This window comes from Panthera leo, chromosome D1 (assembly GCF_018350215.1).
Source record: "Panthera leo isolate Ple1 chromosome D1, P.leo_Ple1_pat1.1, whole genome shotgun sequence".
NCBI lineage: Eukaryota > Metazoa > Chordata > Mammalia > Carnivora > Felidae > Panthera > Panthera leo.
In genome coordinates, this window is record NC_056688.1 from 100,054,994 (window position 1) to 100,066,317 (window position 11,324).

At 41.4% G+C, this 11,324-nt stretch overlaps 2 protein-coding genes across 2 annotated transcripts; one reads left to right on the forward strand and one right to left on the reverse strand.

Moving 5' to 3' along the window:
- The first annotated feature begins 2,322 nt into the window (after positions 1–2,322).
- Positions 2,323–3,258, forward strand: LOC122201289 (olfactory receptor 4C3). Its single transcript, XM_042907177.1, has one exon. It carries the CDS (start codon positions 2,326–2,328, stop codon positions 3,256–3,258), a length of 933 nt encoding a protein of 310 aa, XP_042763111.1. The 5' UTR covers positions 2,323–2,325.
- A 6,795-nt stretch (positions 3,259–10,053) lies between these two features.
- Positions 10,054–10,983, reverse strand: LOC122199927 (olfactory receptor 4C45-like). The gene has a single exon (XM_042905315.1). It carries the CDS (start codon positions 10,981–10,983, stop codon positions 10,054–10,056), a length of 930 nt encoding a protein of 309 aa, XP_042761249.1.
- Between the last annotated feature and the right edge of the window lie 341 nt (positions 10,984–11,324).

The following is an 11,324-nucleotide window of genomic DNA, read 5'->3' on the forward strand; positions in this document are numbered from 1 at the left end:
ACTTAGGTCCTTGGGTATTTAAGCCACATAATGAGTTTGTTGTCCATGGTGTTAATGATGGTGATTTTAGAGATGCCATTTATTGAATGTATATTGCATCCAGGCTCTGTACAGACACCCGGGATGCCCTGTTATCATTTACTGCTCTCTGCAACCTCAAGGTATAGCAGTTCTTTTGTTTTCATTTTATTTTTATCTATTTATTAAATTTTTAAAATGTTTATTTTTAAGAGAGAGAGAGAGAGAGAGAGAGAGAGAGAGAGAGCCTGAGTGGAGGAGGGGCAGAGAGAGAGGAAGACAGAGAATCCAAGGCAGGCTCCAGGCTCTGAGCTGTCAGCACAGAGCCTGATGCGGGCTTCGAACTCGCAAACTGTGAGATCATCACCTGAGCCAAAGTCGGACATTTAACTGACTGAGCCACCCAGGCGCCCCCATTTTCATTGTATAAATAAGAAGATTGAGGCTTTGAGAAGTTGTTCACAGAGGAAGGCAGAGGAAGGATTCACACCCAGATAAGCTTACACGACAGTATAGTGCAGTGAAGCCCACAGCATCTGTAGCAAGACTGCCTGGGTGCAAGCCCCACCTCGGCCACTTCCTAGCTGAACATGCTTCTGTGGGTTGCTCATATGTGTTTCACTTTCTTCCTCTGGAAAAGGGGGATGAAAACAGCAGTCTACTTCAAGGGGATAATGTGAGGATTAAATGAGCTGATATACGTAAAGCACTTAGGAACGTGCTTGGCAAAAACTGCATGCAACCCAGGGATTTGCTCTTATCACCCCTGTCTGTGTTCTTGGCCATCACGTTTTACTCTGAAAAGGTCCCCATTGGACTCGTCACTTACAGAAGCAACTTTGCCTTCTTGAACTAAGACTGGGAGAGAGAAAAGGAGGGGGCAGCTTCCTGATCAACCCAGGAATCTTCTCCCCAGTATTTCTTATATCTCTTATATCTGGGTGTCTCTTCCTCTGACACTTAAACGTTCTCCCTTAATTCTTATCATACTGAACATCAGGTTTCCAGCAAGTTGGAAGATTTAGCTACTTTAAGGAGGCCTATGTTTCCAGGAAAGTAATAGATTGCTGGTGGGTAGGCTTAGTGTCAATTTTTTGTTTAAAAATTTTTATAAATGTTTACTTTTGAGAGAGAGAGAGAAAGAGAGAGAGAGAGAATGAGTGGGAGGTGAGGGTCAGAGAGAGAGGGAGACACAGAATCGGAAGCAGGCTCCAGGATCTGAGCTGTCAGCACAGAGCCCTATGCGGGGCTCAAACCCACGAACCACAAGATCATGACCTAAGGCAAAGTTGGACGCTTAACTGACTGAGCCACTCAGGTGCCCCAGGTTTTTGTTTAAAACCAGGGTAGGCAAAGGCATTTTCTTACTATCACTAAGAGAAGAAAGGGTGAGTAGGAATATTCTACCTTGTAGCTGGTTAAGAGGGAGCATCTGTTCTTCCTGCCCCTGGAGCTTCCTTTAATGAATAGGCAGATACTCATTACTTAATAGAATCTTCCACAGATGCTCAACAAACTTTTACTTTAAAGGAAGTCCTTCCTACAGATGCGGAAGGACTAGTAGCTTTTAACTAGAAGGATTTCACTGAGCCCAGGGAAAGCAAAACCAGAAGCATATAAAACGTGTAAAGCAAGGGGCAAGAGTAATTTAAGTTTGGCTTCCTGGATGTGATGCTGCCCACAGCATGGGTTCTGAGTGGGAGGGGGTGAGCAGGGAAAGAACCAGGAAGTCGGGGAGGTCTTCAGCTGCAGCCGATCAGCTTGTCTCAGATTTGCTTCTGTTTTACATCAGTTTGTGTTGCCATCAGAAACACTGACAGAAAGTGTAGCAAGCTTCATTGAAAAGTTCAAGAAGAAAGACTGAATTCAAAGGATGTGGACTAAACATGCAGAGTTTTCAGGAGATCCTAAATGTTCATGGTTTTCTCAGGTGCCATTGCATCTATGTGGAACCATCCTGAAAATTGTCAGAGGCATACTCTAGTGGAAAATCAAGGTCTGCCAAATGTTCGGTTTTAGCAGTAATGAAACTAATATTTAGTTGTTTTCACGTAAGAACTTAGAAATCTACTGCCCAGTGATGCAAAAGTCAACAATAGACATATGCTCATATTTTGTGGTTAACAAAGTGAATTGATCCAAAAATATTGGAATGGAAAGAGTTAAGAGGGACAAAGGGAAGCGAGTGTGTCTGAAGAAAATCTGGTAGCACCTTCCCCCACCCTGTAATTAGTTCTCTTATGGTTGTGTTTTCCTCTTGACTTTATAGGCAATACCGTACCTGCATTCTCACTGTCCTTGGGCTATATGGAAATGCCACACAATATCACAGAGTTTTTCATGCTGGGACTCTCACAGAAGCCAGAGATACAGAGAGTCCTCTTTGTGGTTTTTTTGATCATCTATGTGGTCACCGTGTGTGGCAACATGCTCATTGTGGTCACCATTACCTCCAGTCCCACCCTGGCTTCCCCCATGTATTTTTTCTTGGCCAATCTGTCCTTTATTGATACCTGTTATTCTTCCTCTATGGCCCCTAAACTCATTGCGGACTCCTTGTGTGAGGGGAGAGCCATCTCTTTTGAGGGTTGCATGGCTCAGCTCTTTGGGGCCCATTTCTTGGGAGGTGTTGAGATTATTCTGCTCACGGTCATGGCCTATGACCGCTACGTGGCCATCTGCGAGCCTCTGCACTACACGACCACCATGACCAAGCATCTCTGTGCCCTGCTGGTGGGGGTGGCTTGGCTGGGGGGCTTCCTGCATTCACTGGTTCAGCTCCTCCTGGTCCTTCAGCTGCCCTTCTGTGGGCCTAACATGATCAATCACTTTGTCTGCGACCTGTACCCCTTGCTGGAGCTCGCCTGCACCGACACATATGTCATTGGCGTCCTGGTGGTGGCCAACAGTGGTGTGATCTGCCTGTTGAACTTCCTCATGCTGGCTGCCTCCTACATTGTCATCCTGCGTTCCTCGAGGTGCCACGGTGCCGAGGGGAGGCGCAAAGCCCTCTCCACCTGTGGGGCCCACTTCACTGTTGTTGCCCTGTTCTTTGTGCCTTGTGTATTTACTTACATGCGGCCATCGTCTACTTTGTCCATGGACAAAAACATGGCAGTATTTTATGGTATTCTGACACCTATGCTGAATCCACTCATTTACACCCTGAGAAATGAAGACGTAAAAAATGCCATGAGAAAGCTCTTCATTAAGAAACTACATGTATGTAATGAGTGGTAAAGCAGGAAGTAGAAATGACTTTATTTCTGTAAGTGTAACAAACCAAAACTCGTTTTGACTACTGAATATCACCTTATTCCGTTATGTCTATCTGTTCATCTTCATAGGCTTTTATGGTTTAGTCTTTTTACTTGAATTACATAGTTTGGTTATAAAACAACCGTATAAGACGTATGTGGCATGAATCATTATTATCCCTGTTTTAGAAATGAAGAAACTTTGTCTCTTGATGTGATTGGTTAATCAAGGTTATCCGGCTGTGAAGTACCTAAGCCAATACCCCAAATCGGTTGTTTTTGGTCCATCATTCAGCTCTTTCACTAGCGATCCATGGTATGTCATTCCAGTCTGTGTGATAATGGAGCTATAGAAATGTGAGGCAAAATACAACGTAAGGCAAATAACTTCTTGCTTAGCTGTGGCTAGCAGTCTGTATGCATCCAGGCAGGCTTCTCTTCCTTCTTATCACCCTGTATGACATCCCTGGCATAGCTGCTGTTCTAGAAGACCTTCGCTCTGGAGACAGATCAACCTGAGTTTCTGTCCTATTTCCTGTGCTTACTTGTGGCATGACCTTGAGAAAGTGACCAAACATCTAGCAGCCTCTGATGCCTGTCTTTAAAATAAAGACATAGATGATACATATCTAAAGTGTTACTGTGAGAATTAAATTAGAAAATCGATGTCAAATTCAGAATCCAGTTTCTGGCACATATTCCCACAACGTTTTATTTTATATGTTCCTCAACCTTTCCCTAATCTTCCATACAGAGGCTGCCTTCCTTCACTTTTCTATCTCTACTAGGTGTGAAAATAATGCTGTGCTTAGAGTAGATGACTTTGTTTTTGGCCAGTGATTATTTTTCCTAACTCCCTGTTTCAGATTCCAAGGGATGCTGGGGTTCTGGAATCTGAAACGTACATCCGTGTTTGCTCTGTTCTTTTCCTGGTTTTATGAACTCTGACGAGACCCTTTCTCAGGCTTCATTCTTTAAGAGTGTAGGCTCTCATAATTTCCAAAAAGCTCTTGTTTCACAGTATGTAATTCACCATGTTGCAACATACCCACTTTTTATGCTTGTACCAAAAAAGAAACTAGAAGTTAATATGAAAGTTTGTCTACTACAAGTATTCACAGTTAGTGTCCAAGAACTGATTCAGGAGCTCATTAGAAAATAGTTATTGCTTTACCCTCAAACCTCTATGTCTCACAAAAATAACAGTTGCCGAGTTCTTAGGGAAAATAAATGTTGCCTTCTTTCATTTTGTCGCATTCTGATAGTCTAATTAAAAAATTAGGTATAAGGAGGGGTGCCTGGGTGGCTCAGGTCTGACTTCGGCTCAGGTCATGATTTCGTGGTTTGTGGGTTTGAGCCCCGCATTGGGTTCTATGCTGACAGCACAAAGCTCAGAGCCTGTTTCAGATTCTGTGTCTCCCTCTCTCTCTGCCCCTCTCCTGCTCATGTTCTGTCTCTCTCTCTCAACAATAAATAAATGTTAACAAAAATTAAAAAAACTAGGTATAACGAGACCTTGAATTTTATACCTATTCATTTCTGCTGTTAAGATAATAAAAGTATGATTGAGCCTGTATTCCAATTAGCTAATAAATATGAAACCATGGTGAGGGTCACTAAAAACAGCCTATTGTTTTCTCGAATTTGCCACAATTTTATCTCAAGGAGACTTTCTAGAAAAGCATACTTACTTCAGTTGAAATTTGATAAGCACCTTTTTGTACAATTACCAACTAGCATAATGAACTGATCTAAGTGCTCCCCCCACTTTTTTTAAATCCCTTGTTTTTATTGCCTGAGTCATGATTAATAATGGCCCAACCAACTTACAAGTGCTGCTTATTTTTGAAAACATTTCAACTTGCTAGAATAAATACATGAGTAAATATCACCAGAAGTTTTCTATATGATTTCAAAATTATTACTAATCTTGTTCACAAAGGTAGCGGTGTCTCCATCTTGGGGTCTATGATAAAACCTCTTTCTCCCCAAATACATATTTATTTTAAAATTCAGAATGTAGGAAAACAAAGGTGAACAATACACACATGTGCATGCGCACACACACACACATGTGCATGCGCACACACACACACATGTGCATGTGTAAATCCACCTATAAGACATTACCCAGTGAGAGTTGCCATCAGTGTTTTGCTAGATATCCTGGTTGTCAGCTTTTCCTCCTCCTCCACCTCCTCCCTCCAGTCTTCTATTAACTTGGTTAAGCCTCTGCCATCCTAAAGGGTACCCTCTGGGGCTAAATGATTTCTTTGTTCACTTATAAGGCATCTTAAACAAACTTTTCGGATCCTTGGTTTCCATGTCCAAGAATAAGCATTTTAATCCTTAGTGTATGCCCTTGTGGAAGTACCATGTGTGTGAAGACCACAGCACCTGACAGGTTGATAGGCGTCTAATAAATGATGGTGCCCCCGCCAACGGGCAGCAGAAGAAGAAAGGCTGGAGCTAGTTTAAGCTTCCAAATTTTAAGTACTGTTGAAAATATCCATGTGGCGTCAAAACAGAACTGCATGTGAGATTTTATTCCACAGCTTATTGTTAGTACTGGCAAGCTACTTAAAAAAGTAGTATTTTGGGGGCGCCTGGGTGGCTCAGTCGGCTGAGCGTCATGACTTCGGCTCAGGTCATGATCTCAGAGTCTGTGAGTTCGAGCCCCGCATCGGGCTCTGATGGCTCAGAGCCTGGAGCCTGCTTCCGATTCTGTGTCTCCCTCTCTCTCTGCCCCTTCCCTGCTCATGCTCTGTCTCTCTCTGTCTCAAAAATAAATAAAAACATTAAGAAAAAAAAAGTAGTATTTTGGGGCCCTTGGGTGGCTCAGTTGGTTGAGCGTTCACTCTTGATTTTGGCTCCAACCCATTGTTTCCCAATTCATGAAACAGGGAAATCAGGTCATGATCTCATGGTTTGTGAGTTCAAGACCTGCCACGGAGCCTGCTTGGGATTCTCTTTCACTCTCTCTCTCTCTCCCTTCCCCTGCTCTTGCAGACACACACACACTCTCTCTCTCTCTCTCTCAAAATAAACAAAATAAAAATAACAATCATAATAAAAAGTAAAAAGTAACAGGTAAAATTAATTAAAAAATAGTTTGTCACCTCTTGAACTTTCTTCCCTCAGTGAAGTTTTTCTTTTTTAATAGATGACAGCAGGATGAGTACATATTCATATCAAACATATTTACTATTTTTTATTTATTAGAGGAAAGTACTACTATATAAGCCACAAGCCACTCCTTTATGTACAGACTATTGCAGATGGAGGAAAAAATAATTGCAAAGAAATTTCCTGTTATGTGGGAATCAAACACTCATGCGGTTACAAATTATTGACCAGTGCTTAGCTGGTTCTTTGTGGACTCGTACATTTTCAGCCTGGTCTATCTATGAAGGCAAGTCCACTTTCAAATGAGTTCAAACAATGGAGGCCAAATGGTTTCAAGAAGAAAATTCCAAATATTAGAATAAAAATTTTAGTTTGTTGTCTGGTTATGTTGTCTGGTTAGATACAAAATGGGTTTGGTAACACACAGAGGCCGTGGGTCAGACAGGCTTAGATAATGAATTCTGATTCAAGCAAATTTTAGCTAATTGATCTTGAGCTATATAATTACCCTCTCCAACCCATTGTTTCCTAATTCATGAAACAGGGAAATCATTGCCGTTACTGGGCTAGAGTGAGAATTGAATAACAAAATGTGAATACAAAACACTTTGCACCTAGTAAGCAGTCAAAATGGAAAAAGCTGTCACAATTATATACTAGAATTGTTTTATTGCTGTTCACACCATCCTGTGGGTAGGGTCACCATTGTGTTCAAATTATGAAATGTTTTAAACAGAGGTAAGTCCCACAATTTGAGGGCTAAAATAAATTAACAAAAGAAAGAATGGCAGAAATTTGTTGCCTCCAAAACATAAAATGAGTCCTTAGGTCAGGATGTTATTCACAGAAGGTGCTCAACAAACATAAGCTGTCATCACCATCATCCTCATGAGAATCGTCATCCTTATTTTTACTTGTTCCTATTCCATCCCATCTTTCTTGGGAATGACAGCTAGATCTTTAAAAGAGAAGTTTGACATTTAAAACATACCTATTGCTTGCATACATTTACAAGTTGGTCACTCACAGGAAACTATGGCAAAACATCTGTTTTTTATAATTTACTATTGAAGAATAACTGAAATACAATGTTATATTAGTTTCAGGTATACAACAGGGATTCAACAGTTCTGTACATTACTCAGTGCTCACCACAGTAAGCGTGGTCACCATCTGTCACCATACAACAGTATTGCAATATTATTGATTATATTCCTATGCTGTACTTTTCATCCCCTTGACTTATTTATAACTGGAGGTTTGTACCTTTTATCCCCCGTACCTATATCACCCTTACCCCACCCATCTCCCTTCTGGAAACTATCACTTTGTTTTCTTAAGAGTATGGTTGTTTTGGGGCACTTGGGTGGCTCAGTTGGTTAAGCGTCTGACTCTTGATTTCGGCTCTGGTCATGATCTCACAGTTTGTGGGTTTGAGCCCCGCATCAGGCTCTGCACTGGCAGTGAGGAGCCTGCTTGGGATTCCTTGTCTCCCTCTCTTTCTGCCCCTCTCTCACTCACGCATACTCTCTCTCAAAAATAAATAAATTTTTTAAAAAGAGTCTGCTTGTTTGTTTTGGAAAAACATTTTTTAAAGGCCTGCATATAGAGTGAGATCTGACCTGATATAAAGTTCTGAGAACATGAGAAATGTCCGCATCACACGATATTCGAATCCCTGATTGTGAAATCACCTTCTGAGGTCAAGTTTCTGAGCTCTTCCTTGGGCATCGCAAGCTCTGTAAAGAGATAGGTCTGTTGGTCACTGCCGCTGGGCTCTCCCTTCTCCTTTTTTCAGAGCACAGGGTCCCTCATTAGTGACAGCATTTGAAATAAGTTCTGCTCAGGCATCTCACAATCGGTCCAACCGGCTCCCCTATTTGTAACCGCAGAGATGTTTAAGGGCATTTTTATTCCAGAATAGGGAGTCGGTGGTGGGCTAGCTTCTAGTGTCCAGAGATCCTCACAGGTCCCGTTAGTTTCCTTGCTGGGATGGTAACTCACCATTATGCTGTCCCTACTCATAAGTGGATGCCATTTATGACTTATTTTGAAGTAACGTGGGGCTGGGGCTGAAGTACAGATGTTTGGTCCTCCTGTGATCATGGTTGGTGAATGACAGTGGCAATGTTCTTGGGCTCTGGTGAGCAACTGTAGTTCCTGGCATACTTTCTGTGCTGGTGACATCTCTGAAGGCTGTAACCGTGTCTGAGCAATTTCACTAATTTTCAGCTGACTCTTTTTTTTTTTCAACCGAAATCATTTAATGCTTACAATTTAAGAAAGTATGTAATGTTTTTTGTCCATTTTACAGGCCAAAAAAATCAGTAGAGAGATGAAGTAACTTGCTTACATTTACAAGGCTAATTAACACAGCAGATGAGATGAGAAATCAAGCCTATTTGATCTAAAGCTCTTAATCTTTGATTTCAAAGCATCTGACTATTTCTGAATCTCTCTTAGAATTTCATTATGTACATGTTATGAATTCTTTTCTATAATCTGGATCTGTGGTCATTGTTGTTCGGTTTCACTACACAAAGTTGGTTCATATATCACTGGTAATTTCCTGCCACAGCTGTTCAAAGTCATCGTTTCCTTTGTCCACATCTAAAACACAACTTTAGGGGCACCTGGGTGGCTCAGTCAGTTACGTGTCTGACTTTGGCTCAGGTCATGATCTCAGAGTTCATGGGTTCGAGCCCTGTGTCGGGCTCTGTACTGACAGCTCAGAGCCTGGATCCTACTTCAGATTCTGTATCTCCCTTTTTCTCTTCCCTTCCTTCACTTGTGCTCTCTCTCAAAACTAAATAAACATGAAAAAAAACATGACTTTAATGTACAGGTAATTTCTGCCTTAACTCTACAGACTTGATCAATGATATTTCTTTTGCACCAGTCAATTTTTCCTCCAATTGTTTCTGCAGACAATTGTATATTGCAGAAAATGGTGGCAATGTAATTTCTAAAAAGGTACCTTTGTGTGCCAGTATTCTCTTCTTGGGATTGTGATAAGTAAAGAGATTTTTATTGCTGTGATGAGAGAACATCTCTGAACCTCTTAAATTTACTACGATAAGAAAAAGTATACTTGGATGAAAGTACTTGAAGACTCCCTGCTGTTGAATACTTTTTTTCACATGCAGTTTCTTTTTGTCTTTTAAACTAAAACTTCATTCTAGCTGTAGCACTGGGTGTAAAGAGTGTTCAGGACTATTGACGCTGATCTGTTTCACACCTCCAATCAGGGCAACATTATGACTTCTGTGGCCTGCTGGTAATTTTGTCCTCATGAGCCCTCCTCTTCCATTAAAAATATTAAAAATTATATTTTATAACTGCATTGATATAAAGATGGCTATAGTCCAAGTTGGATTTGGATTGCATTCATTGTTTTCTTATTTTAAAAGAAATTAAACATTTCAAGGGCTCCTAAAATTATTGTAGGCCCTAGGCACCGTGCCTACTGTGTCTTAATGGGTATGTCGACCCTGCCCAGGACATATGTGCTCCTGAAGAAATCTGATCCAGGCAGCAAAATTGACTGCCCCGAGTTTGATCAGGGGAATAAATCTCTATTTATTTAAGAAAGGGAATAAATGTCTATAAATCACCACTAGATATTTTTAGGTAAAGACTCTAATCACAAAATTCATTTATCACTGCTTTTCATTATTTGCCCCCAGAGTTTCTTCATGACATTTTTCACTTCTGCATTTCTGAGGGTGTAAATTAAAGGGTTCAGCATGGGAGTGACTATCGTACAAAACACAGTCACAGCTTTGTCAGAGGGGAAGGAGGTCATGGGTCTCAGGTACAGGAATGAACAAGGTACAAAGAATAAGATGACAACGGTGACATGAGAAGCACAGGTAGACAGGGCTTTGCGACGCCCTTCAGAGCTATGAGTCCTCAGTGAGTGCAGGATGACAACATAAGAAGCAACCAGCATAGAAAAAATGAGCAAACACAGTGATCCACTGTTGGCAGCAATCAGGGGCCCCAAAGTGCGAGTGTCTGTACAGGCTAGCTCCAGGAGAGGTATTAAATCACACATAAAATGGTCAATAACATTGGGGCCACAGAATGGTAACTGGACCATGAACAAAATCTGGATTCCTCCATGAAGAAAGCCTAAAATCCCAGCCATTCCCACGAAGAAACCACAGACAGGTCGGCTCATGATGGTCATGTAATGCAAGGGCTTACAGATGGCTACATAGCGGTCATAGGCCATGACAATTAACAAGATGATCTCAGCTCCAGCGAAGAAATGTTCTGCAAAGAGCTGAGTCATGCAGCCATTGAAGGAGATGGTGTTCTTCTCAGAGATCAGGTCATAGATCATTTTGGGTGCTATGGAAGAAGAGTAGAAACCATCTATAATAGACAAGTAGGACAGGAAAAAGTACATGGGAGAACCCAGGGCTGGGCTGATGAAGATGGTGACGGAGATGAGCAGGTTACCTGCCAGTGTGATCAAGTAAGTGATTAACAACACAGCAAATAAGAATTTCTGCAGTTCTGGATTCTGGGTCAAGCCCAGCAAAATGAATTCTGTTACATTGCTCATCCTTTCCATGGATTCAGCTTGGGTTGTGAGCACATGGTCCATCTGGAGAGATCACAGAATTTCTGAGTAATATTTTTCATTCAACACTAAAAGTTTCCATCACCTCTGTAGTCCTGGCCTCTGGGATTGATGGAACCACAGCTTCCACTCACCTCTGCCACTTTGGAGACAGTTATAAAGAAGACTAGAAAGAGGTTAGATTTCTCTTATTCATATAAATTGAATATTAACAATATGTTACAAACACCAGAATAAAAGCAAAGTGTTAATATGTATGTTGACTTATGATGGACTTCCAAACTCTCTTTCTGGCTCTAAACCCTCACAGGTGGCTTTCTTTCGCTGTTTTT